This window comes from Strongylocentrotus purpuratus, unplaced genomic scaffold, assembly GCF_000002235.5.
Source record: "Strongylocentrotus purpuratus isolate Spur 01 unplaced genomic scaffold, Spur_5.0 spur5_scaffold_1, whole genome shotgun sequence".
In the NCBI taxonomy this organism is placed as follows: Eukaryota; Metazoa; Echinodermata; class Echinoidea; order Camarodonta; family Strongylocentrotidae; genus Strongylocentrotus; species Strongylocentrotus purpuratus.
Genome location: NW_022145594.1, coordinates 7,104,441 through 7,125,416, shown reverse-complemented (window position 1 = coordinate 7,125,416; position 20,976 = coordinate 7,104,441). Strand labels below are relative to the sequence as shown.

The 20,976-nt window shown below is 35.9% G+C and overlaps 1 protein-coding gene across 1 annotated transcript in view; it reads right to left on the bottom strand.

Annotated features, from left to right (window-relative positions):
* Positions 1-12,265: 12,265 nt before the first annotated feature.
* LOC100891569 overlaps positions 12,266-20,976 on the bottom strand; it is a 31,514-nt gene continuing 22,803 nt past the window's right edge. Inside the window, exons 10-13 of the mRNA XM_030977591.1 lie at positions 17,218-17,382; positions 16,622-16,709; positions 15,752-15,822; positions 12,266-14,758 (exon numbers count right to left, since the gene is read on the bottom strand). Coding sequence (XP_030833451.1) covers positions 14,457-14,758; positions 15,752-15,822; positions 16,622-16,709; positions 17,218-17,382 — 626 coding nt within the window. The 3' untranslated portion in view covers positions 12,266-14,456. The remainder of the gene's footprint in view (positions 14,759-15,751; positions 15,823-16,621; positions 16,710-17,217; positions 17,383-20,976) is intronic.

The following is a 20,976-nucleotide window of genomic DNA, read 5'->3' as shown; positions in this document are numbered from 1 at the left end:
TGTATATCATACGATGTTCCGTATGGACATAAGTGAATACTAAATGCATTACTTGTATACGCCTCGATGCGTTTTGAAGGTTTTGATTGTGATTTGAAGGGCTTGTATCATATTTTACTCTGAAAATTTAAGTGAAATAAAATAATCCTAAAGGTTTCCTAATGGAATGTGAATCAAATCAAGACTTTAAGTGCTCCTTACACATTTGTGACATTGGCAAATAACTGATACATGATAAATGCAGATAAGTGTCTTATTCTTGTAAAATCGAATTTTGTTGTTATTTTATATTCATACAGGGTTCTGCTAAACGTGGAATTGTACTACATGTTTGTATTATCAAAGTGCAGAATAAATTCAAATTCAACCAAATTCAAATTATTTTAATTCAAGTCTTATAGTAGCAAAATTTAATCAGCTGATCAGACGGACAAAATTTGTTTATGTATGTCCACCGATGGCTTTCATAAGAGAATACCATTAAAAAGGGAAAGGACAAAAAGAAAGGAAAGGAACTTCACAGGTGTAAACAGACCTAGAATGATCACGAAGAGAGAGAGAGAGAGGAAATGTGAGAGAGAAAACATATTCGAATTGCAGTTCTGCCGACTGGAATGCGGAAGGTGTGGATCGTCAAACCAACAATTATTTGTTTACGAAAAGATGATCAAACACCAAAAAGCAAATCAACTGTGTGAACGTATATATTCATACCACAATTTTACATCATAACTTGTTTACCAAAAAGATTATCATACAAAAAACCCGCAAAAGCGAACAACAGCTTTTGACAAACATGTATTTTTTTATACAGTGCGTCCCAGAAAAAAGGAAACCGAGAATTATCGATGTTTTATTATAACTTAATCACAATTATATTTAACAAATGACACATATTTGGAAAACTTAGATCCTCTTCTTTCATTTGATGCAACTTATGTGACTCATATCTCACGTATGAGTGATTAAAAGCAATTTGAAGAGAGGAAACAAAAAAGTCATTTGGCGGGCGGTATCTGAATTTTAAAAGGAAAATCAAATTTCTAGTAAGTTCAAATTCTGCCCATTAAAATGACACCTCAATCAGGAAAAATGAGCCAGGAATAACAAAGTTCTGTTTGTTTAAAATAAGGCTTGCATTTCCATAATTTGATCAAACGAGTTCGTTTTCACTGGCTACCTGCCGTAGCAACAAACAGAGTTGACAAAAGACTTAACTCTGTTTCGTTGACGATCAGCCATGCACACAGAAGACGAAAGACTGTACCCAAAAAACAAATATACTCAACTTTGGTAGCTCCTTACTAAAAATTCATAACCAATATGACTTTGAAATGTATTTCTTTATAAAGAGTATCTTATCTTGCTGTCAAATGATACCCTGTTCTTAATATTTCTATCACGGGTGAGTGACACCAGGGTCTCCAGGCCATATGCATGTGCTTCTTTGGTTTTAAATCCGTTAAAAAATTAATTTTTGCCTCATGATTTGGTGCTTCATTGTTTAAAATGACTCAATGTAGCATGGCTTTCACAGTATCTTGTTTCAATCCATACGATAATTTGTTTATTATAGGATTTCGCGGCCAAATTCGCGTGTTTGTCATTCGATATACCTGACTGCACTAAAACCGTCGAATTTGAACGCAAGACAAATTAATTTGAATGACAAACTCGCGAATTTGGCCGGGAAATCCTATAATTTAAACAGCCTATTAATTTATTGTCTCTAATATGTAAGTTCTCCCGATGCGCCTTTAAAATGTGTAAAGAGCATACGGTGTTTTCATCGAATACCGGTTTCGGTTACGAAACCCAAATGCAAGCAAGAACACTTATGGTGATAAGTATAATATAAATTTACAGTACACTTTCATAAAAAAGATAAAATCCCAATTAAACTTTATTCATTTTGAGAAGGGTTACCTCAAACAAGAGATGCGTATGTAGGCAAGATTGTAATAATTATAACGAAGAGAGTATTAGACATTCTGCTCGAAGTAAGCATTTCCCTTTGTTTGAGTTGATAACAACACCATTTCTTTTCACTTTGTGGCAAGGTTTTAAATTGACTTTATTTATTGTTACAAAAGAGGTGTTAAGAATAAAGTTTAATGTCACTGAGAAAAATTATAAGACATATACGTCTTATTATAGAGGCAGATCGAGTGGCTCTTTCAAATGAAAAAAAAAAATTATGTAGAGAAAAATAAAGGACATGTCAAGCAATTGTTTGTTTGATCTTTTTGTTGCTCAAATTCAAAATGATATTTAAAGCGTTTAGAAAGTCAAACAGTTTTTATACTTCAAGGAATTTCTGGCCGTTTCCTACGATATATTTCTCATGTCAACAAGAAGGAAATAAATATAAGTTGGCGAAGTTAGTAAAAAAGCATCTTCAAATATTTTCTTTTGCTTCTCGCACTTCAATTATACAGAATAAATGTATCTCAATAGTCATACATACACCACGAGTTATGTAAGTAGGACAAACATCGTGGCCTGTACTAGTTAACAACACGTAGTATATGCAATATGCATTCCGTGTATTGAAATTCAATTATTCGTAACAGGGTAATGAATAAATCCGTCTCGAGGCACTAACGTATAAATTTAGTTACATTACAAAAAATGGCCCATTATCTTCAATCAAAATTACATTGCCCTTTTTTTTTTTTACACACCCCTTATACTGTGCGTGAACCTTCGTTCCTTCATGTACTGGTAGATGAATCGTTTCTATTTACACTCTGTTTTCCGCGCTCTATGACACTACAACACACTACATTTTCAATAGTGAATAAAGTACCATTGGACTCAGTTTTGTACAAACCAGTTGCACACACTCTCCGACTACTCTTTTCCCCAAAAGACAATTATCAAAGAGATTGATTGTTCATGGTTATGAGCCGACTGTTACCCCCGTCAAAGCTAATACACCTCGCACACACAATAACGTTTCTACAGATATGTTTGTATCGTAGAAATATTATAACCATGTTGTCCATGACTGCAATCACAAGTCCCCTTGGACTTCGAACTCTGTCGTTGCATGCTTATCACCATGTACATGACATGTATATGAATGAGAATATATGTTGTTTGCATGCTCTCTTCACAGGGGAGGTTTTGCAAACAATGCATGTATACAACGATGTGTTTTGAAATAGGCATATTCAGATGTAATAAAGATGCAAACTTGAAAGTACAGCATATCCACATAATTTGTATTCGAACTACAAATATGTACTTACGTTCTTTGCATATCATTTTAATACTACCACTGAATATAAGAAACTGTTTTAGAGCATCCATTTTTTAAATCAACCAGAATAGTACCCACAAATAAATGGAACTTTATGCATATGTCCCTCTCAGGATCAAAGTGTACACCACATGACTCATCGTCACATTACCTTTCTTCTTTCTTTCTTTATACCAATTATACCAGTACTAACTACGCGCTAAAACTTCAGCGGCGACCGAGCGATGCCCTAAAAACAAGCGGTGCCCGGGCGAAAATGGCTAAAACTCGCCACCCGGCCGCCGAGCAAGCTACTTTTGGGGGTTGTTACCATAGCTTAAGGTAAGAGTATATCACATAGAGCTTCAACCATGGGGGTAGGCGGGGGAATGTGGTTGTCGCCAATTGACGCCAAAAAACAAGTTGCTTTCCCGTCTACAGCAGGAAAAGTTTTGGGTCTTCATTTCAAGATGATGTCTCATACCCGCTTTTCTTATTGGTATTAGGCGATTCCCATTTGATTAATTTGGAAAAATTTAAGATATTTAATTTACTTTACTTTCTTTTCAGTATATATCATATAATTCCCACTCTAATACATGTTTCTGAATACATCGATAATAAAAAAAAGGGCGGAATCTTAAGACAAGGAGATTGTTTTAAAATGATTTCCTTTTAACACTCATCAAAACGGATAGGACAACATAAAGAGAGATAGAAATAGGAGAGAAGAGATTTTTTGTTTGTTCGATCAAACTTTTTTTATAAACAAATTTACTCGTCACATATAGATTTGATATTTAAAGTTCTCTATACACTCTAGGCATGTGAGGTGAAGAGCTCTGCACGATTGTATATCACTTTCAATGACGGCACATATATGAGGAAGCATGGAACATAATCAACATGCACTTCATGACACATGACAAAGGCAGAATGCAATTCGACCGCGACCGCGCCCGCCATTACAATCGTGTGTTAATAATGTCGACGCTTACCTATGATCGAAGTTATCAACAGGATCAATGTCAACGATGTGATGATGGTCTTAGAACATTTCGTTGCCATAGCTACAAGATAGTACTTGACCTTATGCTTATAGAAGTTAGTTATCCGAATCTATGAAAATCGCTTTATATTATGACTGTTACGACAATTACGACAAGCAAAGTAGACGATTCTACAAAACGTAATACGTTTGACAATACCAGAGTGTATTGAAATTATTTTGGAAGCTTCTAGGGACGTTCAATTGTCCTGGTCACAGTGAGTGAACTTGAATGAATAGGGAATTTTAAATCTGCACGCCGACATAGTGGACTGCTACGTGTGACATCATTTTAAGTCAATGTGATGTCTTGTTAAGGCACTGCCGGGTGCTGCCAGTGCCTTAATAGGACGTCACATTGCCTTTAAAGGATGTCACACGTAGCAGTCCACTATGTCGACGTGCATATCTAAAAGTCCCTAATGACTTGAAAGTGAACTTGAATAGTAATCCTGAAGTATCTGAATAGACACTAGAGTGAGTACTTATTGTATGCATTTGACTTGTGAAGCCCTGTCTGGCTATAAAAACAACTATTAGGCGTTTAACTCGACTGAGTTTGAATTGATACTGTGCATAGTCAACCCAGAACTTGTACACAACTGTAACACCAACCACCATAAGTGGCAATTCGGTATAAGATACCATTGACGGCATACTCCACGACAAAAAATACACTGATCACGTCAGCAACATTGTGGCACATTTGATCTCAGATCAATTTGACAAACTGCTCGTGAGAGTTGAGCAAACTGAAGGGAGAATTCTTGATCTTGAGTCTCAGCTGAAAACAAAAGACAGAGAGAGATCGTAAAACATTGCCAGTACTCCTGTAACAGTGAAGCAGAATGATCAGGCACCACTAAGCAGGCCTCATAGTCCTAACCCTGAAAGTAAAGCCCATCCTCATTTGAAGTCGCAGCAGTCCACAGAGGATAACAGTCCTCAGGAACTGTAACTAAACCCTACAACAGTTTACATCAGCAGTAATGACCTTAGGAGTAGTAATTAATCTGATGCTAGTGATGATAAGAGTATGTTTTATGAACGTAACAGAAGCGATGTAGCATTGTCATATCTGGAGAGAAGCGTTGGACTCACTGCAGATGAGGATGAAAGTGAAGTTTGTCATGATAAGAGTATGTACCCATATGAACGCAGCAAAATCGGTGCCAATAAAACATTGATGTATCTGAGAGTGACGATGAGCTATATGTAGACGAAATAGAGGGAAACGAGGATGAAGGAACTTCTACTTCCAGTAGTAGTGACAGTGAATGCCAACTTTTATCCACAACTGCGGATGGAGGCTCATGGCATGTGAACAACTTTGACATATCTATTTTGGCATATTTTGACATATTTTGACATGTGAACAATTGTAACAAACGAACTCACAATTCCAGTAGAGTGGTAAATTGAAGGTGTTTTACACAAATCGTGATTCTCTTTTGAATAAACAGAATGAACTGCTACTGATACTTGAAGAGCACAGAGTGGACTTGGTATTCCTGATTGAGGTCTGCCCCCCTAATATAAAGAACTCAATAAATGAACAGGATTTTTTCTGGACGGATATGACATTCACTCAAATGTTGCAGATGAAAGCAGGGGTGCTGCGATCTTCGCATCTCTAAAATTCGCCATCTTGTACATGACTGTGACATTCATTTTTACGCTGGATGCATATACAGAGGTCCTTCTGTCGGCAACCACCTTTAGCTATGCAATCTGATGGTTAAGGTTTCTAATATGAACTCCACACATCTCCATATTATCGGAGACTTCACTTATCCTCACATTGATAAGGGGTCTGATGCTGAAAAAACTGATGTAAATCAAGAGTTCAAAGAAACTGTAGCCGACTGCTTCAAACACCATAAAGCCAGTTTTTTACAAGAAAAAATGGAAGGACAGAGAGACAGCACCCTGGATTGAGTGTTTTCAGATAATGAGTATTTGATTAATGTAATTTTTCGTTGCCACCACTGAGGCTGAGTGACCACTTTGGGATGTTTTTCATTATCACCTTATCAGGTACAGAAGCAGACAGACCACCTCCAAAGTTGCAATACAACATTGGACGATAAGATGACATTTGTGAGGAGTTTAAGGAAGTCTAGTGGGAAGAGACAATAAAGATTATGGATTCTTTCACACAACGTTGTTCGCGTCCTGCTATACGGCGACAGAAAACAAACACCGTTGGATGAACAAACAACCGGTCAAACTGCAAGCACATAAGCATTGTGCTTGGCAGCAAGCCCAAATTACCAAGCAACCAGCAGACATATCAAGAGCTAGTAGATGTAGACTGGCAAAGACACTCCAATGGTTCACAAAAGAGTTGCGCAGTAACTTTGAGAGGAATCTTGCAAAGAATGTGAAGACAAATCCAAAAGAATTCTGGAGATATACTACAGTCTGAAGACAAGAGGTGTGCTACCTCACCTCAGAAAGACAGATGGAACCTTCATTACACCAGATGAAGAGAAAGCGGATATCCTGAACGCTATCTTTAAGACAACCTTCAACATTTTCGTCCATCCCGCGCGAAGCGCGGAGCATTTCACGTTTCATTAAATTATTGGAGAAAGAAGACGATTCGTTGTACCGTTCTCTATTCTTAATTCTTGTCTGAATTTAGTTTCCCCTTACGCGCGAAGCGCGGAACCTTTAACCTTGAATAAAATTATTACTTTTAATCCTTATCTGAATTCTTTTTCGCCTATCCCGCGCGAAGCTCTCACGTTTCATTTAATTATTAGAGAAAGAAGACGATTCGTTGTACCGGTCTCGACTCTTAATCCTTGTCTGAATTCAGTTTTCCCCCTTCCGCGTGAAGCGCGGAAGCTTTGACGTTTCATTGAATTATTAGATAAAAATACGATTTGTTGTACCGACTATCATTGTCTGAATTTTCACAAATGTTTCTTCGTCCGATAAAAAGTCACAGTTCGTAGGGGGAAAAAAAATTCCCGGCCGACCGACATAATACATCTCACCGACTTGATATAGTACACGAGGATCGAGCAAGAATACCGTCACATCTGACCCGACACAGCAACGTAGTTATCTATGCGTATCTTTCATGCTCCCTCGACGTGGCGACTTCACCCAGTATCCCCCTCTCTATTATATTTTTTTCTCTTTCTTTCTTCTCTTTCCTTTCTTTCCTTTCCTTTTTTCCTTCTTCTTTTCTTTCTCATATCCTCTCATTATTCCTGACAGCAGCGAAATTTTACCGACAGGTGTGTGTGTGTGTGTGTGTTGGGGGGGGGGGCGCACCCCCCTCTTTAGCGATGCCCCTGTCAATAGGGATGCAGTATTTTGGATTCAACTATTCATATTTGAAATTATATAGCCAAAGACTCAAATTTCACCTAATACTATTTTCACTTCTGGCCCCTAACAATGTTCGAAGATAATTTCAGGAGATTTTAATAAATGAAAATTTACTTTAATCTTGTTGATATTATTATCATCGTTGTTATCATTATTATTATTATTTTTTATTTCACTTCTTTATTCAGGATAGTCTGTTCAGTATATCAAACTAAAAACTTGGTCTTCCATAGAGCCCAGTTATAAAAATTACACATGAAAAAAAAAAAAAAATTACAATTAGAACTGTACGATATCAAATTTTAACATTCAACATAATTTATGCATAGTTTTAGAAAGATAATAAAAATCAACTATAAAAATAAGTTAAACAAAAACATTGGAATACATTAACTGAATATAATATTACACACACAAAAAAAAAGTTAATAAATGATATACTAAAGTATACCAACATTATTATTAGTATCATTATTATCATTATATAGATATATTGACTGCTATGAGAGGCATTGATGTTTTAGTAGTCCCTAGGGGACGTTACATCCAGGATATAACGTCCCCGATAGCCAGTATATAAACAGCTATGCTTCGAATATTAAAGCAGTCGACACATATTTTATATACCGAATTCACAAACAAATCTAGACAGAATCCTGACCTTATATTTTTCTTGAGTACAGACTTGTTAAAACATCACAGAAAGTCTGATACACTATCTGTAAATCTTCGCTAAAAAGTTGCCTGAATGTTACGACCATTCGGGAATAGCAGACCAAAAGCACTGTATGGTATCCGCGCTCGCACAAACTTCATACATGCAAACCAATGGGGATCTCAGCAAAATTTATTTATGCGGTCCGTTACCCGGGGCAACGGGCATCTTTTAAAACTATTGACTGGTAGGCGGGCATTCGGACATCTTTAGAAAAAAAACTATTGACCGGTAGGCGGGGTTGGCTAATATCACGACTCCAACTTTGACTAATCAGATGACTAGATTTATGTAGCATATCAAAGAGAAGTATTTAATCATTACCGTATCCACATGTCTGTATAAACAGACAATTTTCTGCATTTATCATACATGCATAGTTTGAACAGCTCTTTTTCGAATCCTTCTTTAAAATAATCCTAACAGTATTTGATCTACATGTATATTACCGTTAGTTTTAGTTACACATTCATTTATAAATTATGTTGACCTTATCTTTATATTTTGTTTTATGTATGCACCAGCCAATGTGGAGAGCCTCTCGACAGAATTTTTAAAATTCTTTTAGGTGATCCTCAGGCATTGGCTGGTGCTAAATATCATTATGTTTACAGTATGTTCTATCATTTGTTAACCTTGTGATGTTTTGTATGTTATCATCTTGCCTGGAAATGAAATAAATAAATAAATAAATTATTTTTTATTAGTATGTCAAGTCAAATGAAAAGGCAAATTTCAAATGTTAAGGAATTACATATGCACAAGCTATATTCTAGTATAAATAAATTTCACAACAGTTAAGTTTCCTTTTAATCATTTATCCAATTTGTAAAATGTTAAAGTTTAAACTAAGTTCAATTAGCTTTGATTATCAAATAATTACCTTCTATGTCTTTCTAAAACAAAGCTATATACAGTTCTGTATTTTTCAATTTGATTAACGGTTGACAGGAAAGCTATATGATGTGAAAGTAGGGACTACCTAGTTATTATAACATATCATTAATCTTTTTAAAATGTCATCGCATATAAAACATTAATTGGAAAAAGAATAATATCTGGACATATTATTCAGTAACGCATTGAATTTCCCAAAAGTCATTTTTTAATTTTTTTAATGCGTACTCGCTACTCGTTTTGATGTGCACTTAGACTTGCCTTTCAGTTTAAATACATCAATGAAGCCTTAGTGCTAGAAGCTTACCTGTTGTATTCCGTGTTGAACTAATGTTAACATTCTAATCACACCTGTTTCTAAGCTGATAGACGTGCTGAAAGAATTGGAGGAACCAGGATGACACGTTAGCCTTAAAGTGCAGGTTCATAGAAAATCACAAATATGGCAAATAGCATATAACTAGAAACCGGTAAGCTAACAGATGGCCATCATGCAAGTTTTAGGTCAACTACATATCGGGTGGTTTATAAAAATACAAATGAAACAACCTCCATAGCATCTGGGATATGCGAGAGATTCGCCGGAAAAAGAACAATGTTTTAATACCGTCACAATATGAACCAACCCTGCCCAAGCAGACGACATCCCATAAAGAATAAACATGATTGCAATGCTTTTATTTCTCAAATTATAATGAGTTTAGTGTATATAAATGTGATGGAATTTTACACCATTCAAAAAGGAACATGACCCCCATTCTGATAACTAAATTCTTTTGTTTGTAAATACACAGGATAGGTGTTAATGAACAATCAACGAAACCACACTTTCAAATTAAAAAACCTCCGGAATGATAGCATGGACGTCATTTGTTCCCCCTTGAAACGCCGAACATGCCGCGGTGTATGCAGCTGAAAATACAATAATTGCGTCTTATTTTGTTTACAAGCGACGGATTCCTTTAAAAAAAAAAAAAATCCTTGCATTGTTCATCAAAATAATACCATGCACGGGGTTTAGAGTGAGGCAATATATTAAACATTTCGCCTGAGGGTATTGAAGTAAGAGAAATAACTGAAGAAAAGATGACAAAACAGACACTGAAATTGTGTGAGATGTCATGGGACATCGTCTGCTTGTGCCCATCATGTTCAACATGTGACTTCATATCTCAGCAGCGACCGGGGAGCTTTTCAGGTGCTATGTCGGGGCGGTATCTAAGCGTTTTGTATTTGTTAATAATCATTACTTAGAATGTTTCCAAGCATTGGCTTTTGATAACCTTGGCCAATTAGAGTGTCAACTTTGCAATAATGATATTAAAGTTGGTTTTTTAAATCAATGAACCTTCTCTTTAATGAAATAATCTGCAACTTGAACATTTGTGCACTGCGCACTAAAAACGCGTTATGAGGTCAACTGGCCTTTTTAAAATGTACAATGTTCGGGAAAAACCGAGACTCTCATTGTACACTGTCGCTCATATAGTTGGAATATTTTTGTTTTACCTGAATTTATGGAATTATCTTAAAAATAATTAAAAAATAATAGATCTAGATAATAGTATACATTCTCAGATTTTATTGAATAATAATTTGACAATGTGTGTTTTGCGTGACTGCTAAAGCATATGTATGCTACTTTGCTTATCAAGTAGGGGACCTACGCCCTTAAGTCATAAATGACAGTAATGAGGATTAATGCCCCACAAAAAGGCGCTAATATAGCACATCGACACGATTTTGATCCTGGGGCCTCACAGTTACGAGGCCTTTGCTTTATCACTGAACCATGACAGTACGCAGCGGGGGCTAGGGTAGGGGGCAGTTTCCATAAATAAAAAAAACACAGAAAATGCAATAAATTTCCAATAATTTATTGCATTTTACCCCGGTTCCCAACATAACAAAATCCTCTGGATGGCCATGCATTATGGCTCAAGGCATGGGAAAACAGAGGATTTGTTTATGTTGGGAACCGGGGTAAAATGCAATAAATTATTGAAAAATTATTGCATTTTCTGTGTTTTTTATATAATTTATGACTTAAGGTGCGTAGGTCCCCTATTTGATAAGCATAGAAGCATACAAATGCTTTAGCAGTCACGCAAAACACACATTTGCAAATTATTATTCAATAAAATCTGAGAATGTATACTTTTATCGAGATCTATTATTTTTAAATTATTTTTAAATATTTCCATAAATTGGGGTAAAACAAAAATATTCCACCTATATGAGCGACAGTGTAACTGGAGTAGCCGGTTTGTAAAATTGGAACAATGACAACACCATGCACTATCGATATGGTCATTTATGGCATGGGCATTTTTCTGATTTGAAGTTGTATAAAGTACACATCCACATGTAGTTGAATAATTTTGTCTTGCACAAATTAAGGGCCTAATTTAGAGTACATTCTTTGTTATACTTGATACTTGCAGTACTTCTCTATAGGATTTAACCGGGGTGTGTGCTCGGAAGACTATATTGCCCTAGTCTTACTGAAAAACTGAAACTGAAACAATGAATGAAGTATTTAGGAGATTTCCAAATTTTAATGAAATTGATAGAACACAACAATGAATTAAAGAATATACTGGTAATGTTTGTTTTACATCCCTTCGACAGGTATTAAATTACAATTTATTCAGTTAATAACAGGTCTGCCTTTGTGTCATATTCATCAACAATCTGAGGTTTCGTGAATGTTTTGTATTAACAATATAGTGAGACCAAAATAAATACATTTTGTTCATAAATCATCGATCCTATTATGACAGGTAAAATCTACGAAGCGCATCCATAAGCATCATAAAAAGGTGATAAACAAAATTTTGCACAAGCACCACATTCTTGAGTAAGTAGCGCTATAACAAACGATTTATTTCGATGTTGGCAACCTCTTTTACAATCTCTATTCTCTAAACGTCTGTTTATATATACATATTTAAGTTCATCGCTTGACATATGATAATAGCTAATTATTGGAATTGATATCATAAAGAGCAATTCATTACACTTAGTTCCATTTTATTTATTTCCACAATAACAGCAAATAAAATTTACAGAGCTTTTCGTTTTTACAAAGTCATTCCCATCAAAATATCACTAAACGAGAAATATTATATAATATGGTATACGGCAATGCAGTGATAGTGTACAATCAAGACTAAAACAGATTATTGCTTGCTGTGTTGCGGAGGAAACCTAGGAAGGCATAGCTTGAAATTTAGATTTCCTAACACAAAATATTATAGTATAATCATCAAGTAGAAAATGCAAGGAAAAACAGAGATGAGGAAAGATGGGACAATACAAAACAAGACAATGTATGACGAGACAAGCAAACATAGCCCAAGCACAAGAACAGGACACTGAAGCAGCTGACATGCACTAAAATCATTGCGCGACATTGGTTGCTATAAATCCAAGAGAAAAAGTGTATCGTAAAAAGAAATGAATAATGGCATGCATTTGAGGCAAATGAGCATAACTTTTATATACTAGCTTTAACTTCAGATTACGTTCAAATGAAAATAGACTTGGTGAGCATTTGAAAGACTCATCAAGAGAATTCCAAAGATCGGGCGAGTGGAAATTAAGGTTTTCTGTTTACAAAGAGTTCTTAACATTATAATATGGTAATAAGAAGATTGTCTCGTTGGGTTATTGTGGAATCTCTCATTAAAAAAAATGTAATGGCCATGAACACATTATACTTTACCAATTATATGAACTGAAGGTAAAGTTTTTCAAAGTTATGTGAGCGATACATAATAACATACGATTCTACTTTACAAGTAGTAAATTATATACATGAACATCGATACTCGGAGTAGCCGTCATATAACATATTTGTTATTATTATGAACGCGACAGTAAAGACTTTCCAAACATTAACCTGAGGCAGTTTGAATGCCTAGTAAGGAGCCCTATGAGCGAAATATTGTTTCACCCATATAGGTGTCAACAACCTTTTCTTTAAAAGGATGTATATAAACATGTACATGTACCGTATATACACTGTTGTCCATAACGTTGGAATAATTTTGTTTTGCCTCTTTGCAATAAATGATTATTTCCAATATGGTACATTTTAATTACTTAGATCCTCTGCCAGATGAAGATAATTTTTTTCCTCATCGACTGACGCTTGGTGAAAAATATCGAAACATACTGTATGGGGGGGGGGGGTGGGTACAATTATGTACAAATGACCTTTATCTGCTCATGCGCAGATATAATCTACGAACTGGCTTATAGCAACAGTAATGGCGGATCCAGGATTTTAGGGCAGGAAGGCACATGTCTGAACTTTTTCTCATAAACAACTAAGTAAGCAAGGTCCTTCCTACTGAACATTTTCTGACAAAAATTAACAGAGGATCCAATGTTGTTTTATAATGGGTGTTTATAAAACAACATTAGATCCTCTGTTAATTTGTGCTTTATGTTAAACCTTGTTTATTTACTGTTAATGTCTACATTTTTGTAATTCATTAGTAAATGTTAATCTGTGCATGTTACACCAGTGAAAATCAAATATCCAGAAATGGACAATAAATACTAAATTGTATTGAATTGAAGTGAATAATTTTGTCGGAAAACACCCCCCCTCCCCCGAAACACATTTTGTTGGGGAGGGGGTCGCTTTTTGGGGGTAAGAGTAGTAGTACCAGTTGTGGGTCACACATGTATGCCAAAACTTTAGGGCACATTATGTTGTTGAACTTATGTCTACTTGCAATATTTCTTATGTGCTCCCGTGCCCCTAGATCCTTCATCAATCAAAAGACTTTACATGACTACGTAAACATTCAGATAAATCCAAAAAGTTCTTCGAAGATGTTATTTATAAATAGGTTATGATTTCAGCTGAACTGCAAGATCAAACAAAGATTCGAGAAAGACAACGAGCACGGTTTTCAATTATACAGGTTATTTCATAAACATTTTTTGATTACCAAATAATAATATATACAAAAATATCATTGTCCGTGTTATTATAAAAGCTATTCATATCTACATTATGAAACTATATTATTAATATTAAGTACTAATCAAATCAATTATTAAGGTATAAACAAACAAACAAGCATTGTAATCTGACATTACAAAGTGGTGCTATGAAGAAGAGCCTCCTTCCGTTTAGTAAAGGTGAATATCTCGAACAATAATGAATACTCACTACTAGTATTAATGCTTTAGCGGGATGTTTTGAAAAGGCTTTTTCTTTTAATTGGCTGCTCAGCTTCTTTTTCCAACTGAAATCTGATATTTCTCTCTCCTATCTCCAAGCACGTGGACAGAAACTTCAAATATTCAATACTTTTCATTGCATCGTGAGCGTGACAATCTTCAGTATAGTTTTCGAATGTCCATATGGAATTCCTGGGAACACCACCTTGATCTTTAATCAAACGCACTACATCCTCAACGCTTCCGTATGTTTCTGCAGAGTCATTCAGTTCCCCCTTATGAGTGACGACAACCATTGCGTTACGACCTATACAAACGAAACATACATAACATTATGTTAAGAAAAAAAAAATCTATGGATTTTTAATTATCTATTTAGATTTATTTTGAATCCTTGCAGTATAAACAACCTGCTGAGGTATTCTTTATATTAGCCCGAAGATGTACATTTAAAGATAATCACTAAAGAATTGAGGTGTCTTAAAACATATCATTACCTACATCATGACAAATATATATTAATTTGTTTTCTCTATCTAGCCTTATCCCTTCCTTTACAATGTTTCAAATATGTGTGACTCAGGCATTTATATTTCGAGCAGTGCCCCAACGGAGAAGATAATTAGGAAAAAAGAAAGAAATTGAGGATATTTGTGTACACGACAAACGGAAGAGGTATTCGCGACTTTGTCACAGCCCACTGGCCAAACTGCCAATTTCAGATTCGCATAGACTAAATGATATCATATTTAAAACATTTGTAACATTCTTATAATAGGTCCGATTCATTTCAGACTTTCGCCATTCTGTTTATTTCATTTTCCGCTTTCATACAATTAAACTTATTACAAAAGTTGGATTGCCCTTTTTAACAATTATACAATTGGAATACCAGAGGCCCTTCACTTGTTTTGCGCTGAAAAGTAATATTACCTTAATATCGTTGCAAAGTCCATTTGGACGTTTGGTTGGTGATAAATGAAGATATCATTAATTTTCGATTGACAGGGAAAAGGGGGGGGGGGGTAATTACACGCGACCAATAGTACATCATCACGCCTTTCATCTGATACATTTAAGATGCCATTTTCTTAGCCAAATTTGCCTTTCATCACCACAGCCTACTGTCCTTTTCCATTGCTCTATCTCTCTCAATATGTACTCTAAACGCGCGGAATACTTCCGTGATTGATAGAAGTCGACGCGCGTACAAGCAGGTCGAGTAACGATTAAATCTCGAATTTGTCAGTCCAGTATCCATCAAGAATGCCTCCTGATCAAGATCTGAACGGTCACTTACCAAAATGATCATTAACTTTGTCAGAAAATTCTCCGATAAATTTCAGCGTAGACGCAGGACCAACCGGTTGACTGTATTAATACAAAAGAGGAAAACAGGACCTTAAATTAGATAAAATTCAATCCTTTAAGTGTCTGTTCAAAACGGCTGCATAGGGTTAAATCATATTGCACAATAATTTAATTACCGATTGTATAAATGGTAATTGATTAGTAGAAATAACAGCATGCTCACACTTCTTTCGTAAAGTGTATCGATATTCCTATAATAATCATTACTACTACGACTTCTATTTATTTTACTGCTATTACCATGAGACTGCTACTGCTAATGTAACTACTACTGCTACTTCTACTGCCACCACTACTATTATTTATATGACTTTTACTACTACAACTAATCCTACTACGGCTACTACTACTACAACGACTTCTACTACTATACTACTAATAACACTACTACTACTACAACTAACACTACTACCACGACTACTACTACGACTACTACTAATAATGATACTTCTACTACCACGACTTCTACTACTATACTACTAGTGCTGCTGCTGTTTATATTACTACTACTATACTACTTCTACTACTTTAACTACTGCTATGTCTTCTCACGGGCACAAAACAAAACAAAACTAAACCTAACCGAACTTCAGAAGTGATACCATTTGTGACTTTCAATCTAATTTTTAGTGACGGATAACCTACATTTTGTGAAATAAAATTAATTTCACAAAATGCTTCTTAACAAGGTTTCTGTCACTAGGATTTACAGCAATCTTGTCAAGGTTTCCGTGCAACGAATATTAACAAATTTATCATCAACAAATTGAAAGTCAAGAAAATAATTTACGTTCGTTACCTTAGATTGCACACGAATACAGGGCAGTGGATCTGTTTTCCAGTTCCTTCCTTTACCTTGTCCTTAGGTTTAAGTCCTCGTTTCCCCACTTGTTAGGAAAAAATCAAAAATGAGAGTAACATGTATGTTAAAGATAGAATGGTGAAAGTCCTAACAGGCCAAGATACCTCATAATAGTATTATGATTCCGGTCATTGGATACAAATACGATTCTGCACATTACAATGCACATTCGCCAGGGGAGCTCTCAGGCTACTTGCATTTGTACGGGCGTGCACAAGCTAATCCAACCAAAGAGACGTTTGCACCCTGCTGGGTACCCATTTAACACCTGGGAGGAGATGAGCAAAGTAGATAAAATGTTTTGCTCAATGAAATAAGCGCCGTGCCGGTGCTCGAGCCCACGACTTTTGTATTCCCAGTCAAGTTATTAAACCACTTGACTTCGACATCCAATGTATCACATGAAGCCAAACAAAGCTTGTGAAAAGAAAAACGATCGAGATAAAGCGATAATATCTGTGTATAGATGCACGCATGTCGAAGTCTTCACATCAGAAATAAACGACAGACAATAAATACGAATTGTTACTCACGAATCTGAGGCATCAAGTCTCTCTCGATTTGTTCCGGTGAGAAATCCTTCAATCCTCGATTGTCAACAATGTGTATGTGATCTGTTAGCTGTATCGGTTCCCTGAACTTGGTTTGACTACCACCTGCTGTATTACCGGCTTCGATAGCAACATCCTTATACTCATCTGATGTGGAAAGATATTGAGTTAACAAGGAGATCAGATAATTATCTTGAATTATAACGGATTTTAATCAAAGATAAATCAATTATCAATCGGTGGTACTCCACTCCACAGATATATTCAAATAAGAATATACACTGTTGGTCATAATGGTGGAATATTTTTTTTTACTCCAATTTATGGGATGATTTTGACAAAGATTTATTCCTAATAGATCTAGATAATAGTATACATTCTCAGATTGTATTGAATAATAATTTGCGAGTGTTTGTTTTTTGTAACTGCTAGAGCATGTGTTTGCTACTATGCTAATCAACTAGGAAAACTACGTCCTTAAATCATAACTGACAGTAATAAGGATTAATGCGTTACAAATGGGCACTAATATAGCATATCGACACGGTTTTGATTTTGGAGCCTCACAGTTACGAGGCCATTGCTTAGCCACTGAATCATGACTGTACGCAGCGATGGCTAGGGTACGTCGCCGCCCCCACAAATACAAAAAAAGAAAAAAGAAAATGCAATAAATGATCAATAATTTATTGCATTTTCCCCCGGTCCCCAACATTAAAAATTCCTATGTAGGGCAATGCATTATGGGTCAAGGCATGCCCACATAGTGGATTTGTTATCTTAGGGGTCGGGGCAAAATGCAATGAATTATTGAAAATTTATTGCATTTTCTTTGTTTTTTTTGTATTTGTGGGGGCGGCGACGTACCCTAGCCCCCGCACCGTACAGTCATGATTCAGTGGCTAAGCAATGGCCTCCTTACTGTGAGCCCCCAGGATCAAAACAGTGTCGATATGCTTTATTAGTGCCCTCTTATGAGGCATTATTGCTCATTACTGTCAGTAATGACTTAAGAACGTAGGTCTCCTAGTAGATTAGCATAATAGCATACACATACTTTAGCAGTCACGCAAAACACACACTCACAAATTATTATTCAATAAAATCTGAGAATGTATACTATTATCTAGATCAAGTAGGTATAAATCATTCTTAAAATCTTTCCATAAATCGGGGTAAAACAAAATATTCCACCATTATGACCAACAGTGTATATTTAGTTTTATTATCTCGTCTAACAGAGGAAAGGAATTACAAAATGATAATCGATTCTAACCCAAAGATCTAGGAGTAAATTGGTAAGTACCTGTCTAATCATTTACTCGGTTCATGAATTCTACAGTCTTGTTCAGATATGAATCGCAAAAAGAAAGAAAAAAAAAAACAACAAAACACGCTGCGTTTTTTCTTCTTATGAATAAATGATTTGTAAATGCGTACAAAAAGGTCAGTGCGTATTCCCTTACTGCTGTATTGATAGAGAAACAAGAAGCGTATATTACACTCACATCACCACAAGAAGTGTATATTACACTCACGTCACCACAAGAAGCCATCGCGGTTTACCGCGTCATATCTGAATGAAGCTTTAGGACTCCAGAATATCAAGGTGGACGCCGCTTCAAGTGAGGGGAGGGTTGGGGGAGAGGGTCGCACCAGGCATTGGGTGAGGGGAACGTGCCCCTATCTTCGGCACTGATCAATTTAAGACGCCATTTTCAAAATTAAAATCAACCTCATGTCTATGATGAATCATTATAGCATACCATGGATAGTGGAATGTGAAGTACATCGTTATTAGGCAGTTTGTAGATACTATCTTCGCACGAGCAGATAAAAGTCACTTGTACAAAAATGTAAACCCAATCGAGACGAATCCTGGATACGTTCATGAAAGTTATGTAGTCGTTATTAATTTGTGCATGGACAGTTAATTTTATCAGACACAGGTGGAAGTATTCTTCTCAATGGTGCAATTGAAAGGTATTCATGAAACATCTCCGTCACTTTCTCAGCGATTATTTTAAAATGCACACAAAATATGTTAATATTTGTGGTCATTTTTACCAATTGCTGGTCTACTAACTATATTAGATGTCTTTTTGTCCATATCTATGTATCCCGCATAAATAAACTATAGGAAGCCAGATGTGTAGAATAAAAATAACATCCTATCGACATTGCATAAAAGGCATTCTATCGCGCATCAGAAAATCCTATAATACGATTTAATTATGTCCTGTCGACCTTTGCCTAATAACCATCTGTAATAAAGTGAAAGATAATCAGTTCTTCGCATTTTCTGAAAGAGTATACTTTCTTCTGTTTAACTTAAAAATTTGGAACCAACAAGCAATGACAAAGTGGTATATTGGCAGTGTTTTGTGTCAATATCTGTCTGATATTGAGTTTGTTGGAGTAGTTTTAGTTTTTCTATGACTCTGACCTCTTGTCTCATTTTCAACTCATATGAATATGAAACAGAGTAAGACGTTGCATTGAAACCTAGTGAGAATGTAGAACAGGATGTGCTTATTTTGCACGCCAAATCTTAAGGCTATCTGGTGATGAGTTCGAGGGTCTTAGATTTGGTAGATACTCATGATAATAGACGAGTCGGCAGTCAGGTTTGTGATGATGGTGACCATGTTTATTGAACTACGACGGATACCGGATATATCGGATATCGTATATCGTAACATCCCCCTTCCTCTGGAAAGATTGGGAATCAGTGAACATCACTGATCGATGATTAATGACATATTGCTTTGATAACAATACTTTTGGTAGTATGCAAGTTTTGGTTATTTGCTTCCTAATAAACTTTTTCCAATCAGGTTATATAACATAAAATCTTGATTTGTTTTCAATACGTTTCTTTTGTATTTTATTAACGAATGAGTATTTAACTGTCTATATAATTATATCGTTCCACTTTCAACTTCACAGTTGATCTGCAAGATTGAACATAGTTTTGATATAACTTGATTCCTTTATAAAATGAATTTCCAAACGAAACATGTTTGGGCTAGCATCTGTTTAGACTTATAAACATTATGCTTGTCATACCAAAAATACTGTACAATGATTATACATACATATGAACAATAAACTTCTTAGACTACATTAAACTAAGCGTCTTCTGTGTTCTTCTTTATCTTCTCTCTTCTTTGAAGAAATTTAAGAGTTCAGTTTCAATCTTCAAACATGTATCTCGCTGGTGTACGGATGTTGCGTCCATATCTTGTTGTGGTTTGCGAGTTTGATGTTGGTCCTTTAGATTGAATGTTCTGAGTTTCTGGTGTTGGCTGATGGTTGTTGCCATTCTGTTGTGGTGTTTCTGCTTGAGTAGATGAAGTGTAGTCTTCGTCGAACCTAACACGCTTTGGAGTAGGGTTGGTTGACGATGGAATCTCCCTCAGGTGAGATCGGTTTCGTCTCAGGATTCCTCCGTTAGGTGTTGATACTTCATACGACCTAGGCTCGTCGCAGACTTTGGATACTTTGGCTGGTATCCAAGTATGATCTTTGGGATGTAGGACTCTGACTGGTTGTCCTACGTGGAGTGGTGGAAGATCTGGACCCGCATGTCGATCGTGCGTTTCTTTCATCTTACTCTGTCGATTCAAGAGATGATCAGTGGTGGTAGATTCTCTTGAAAGATGATGACTTGGCAGTGTTGTTCTGATGGGTCTTCCAAACAACATCTCTGCAGGTGATCTCATGTGACTGTCAACGGGT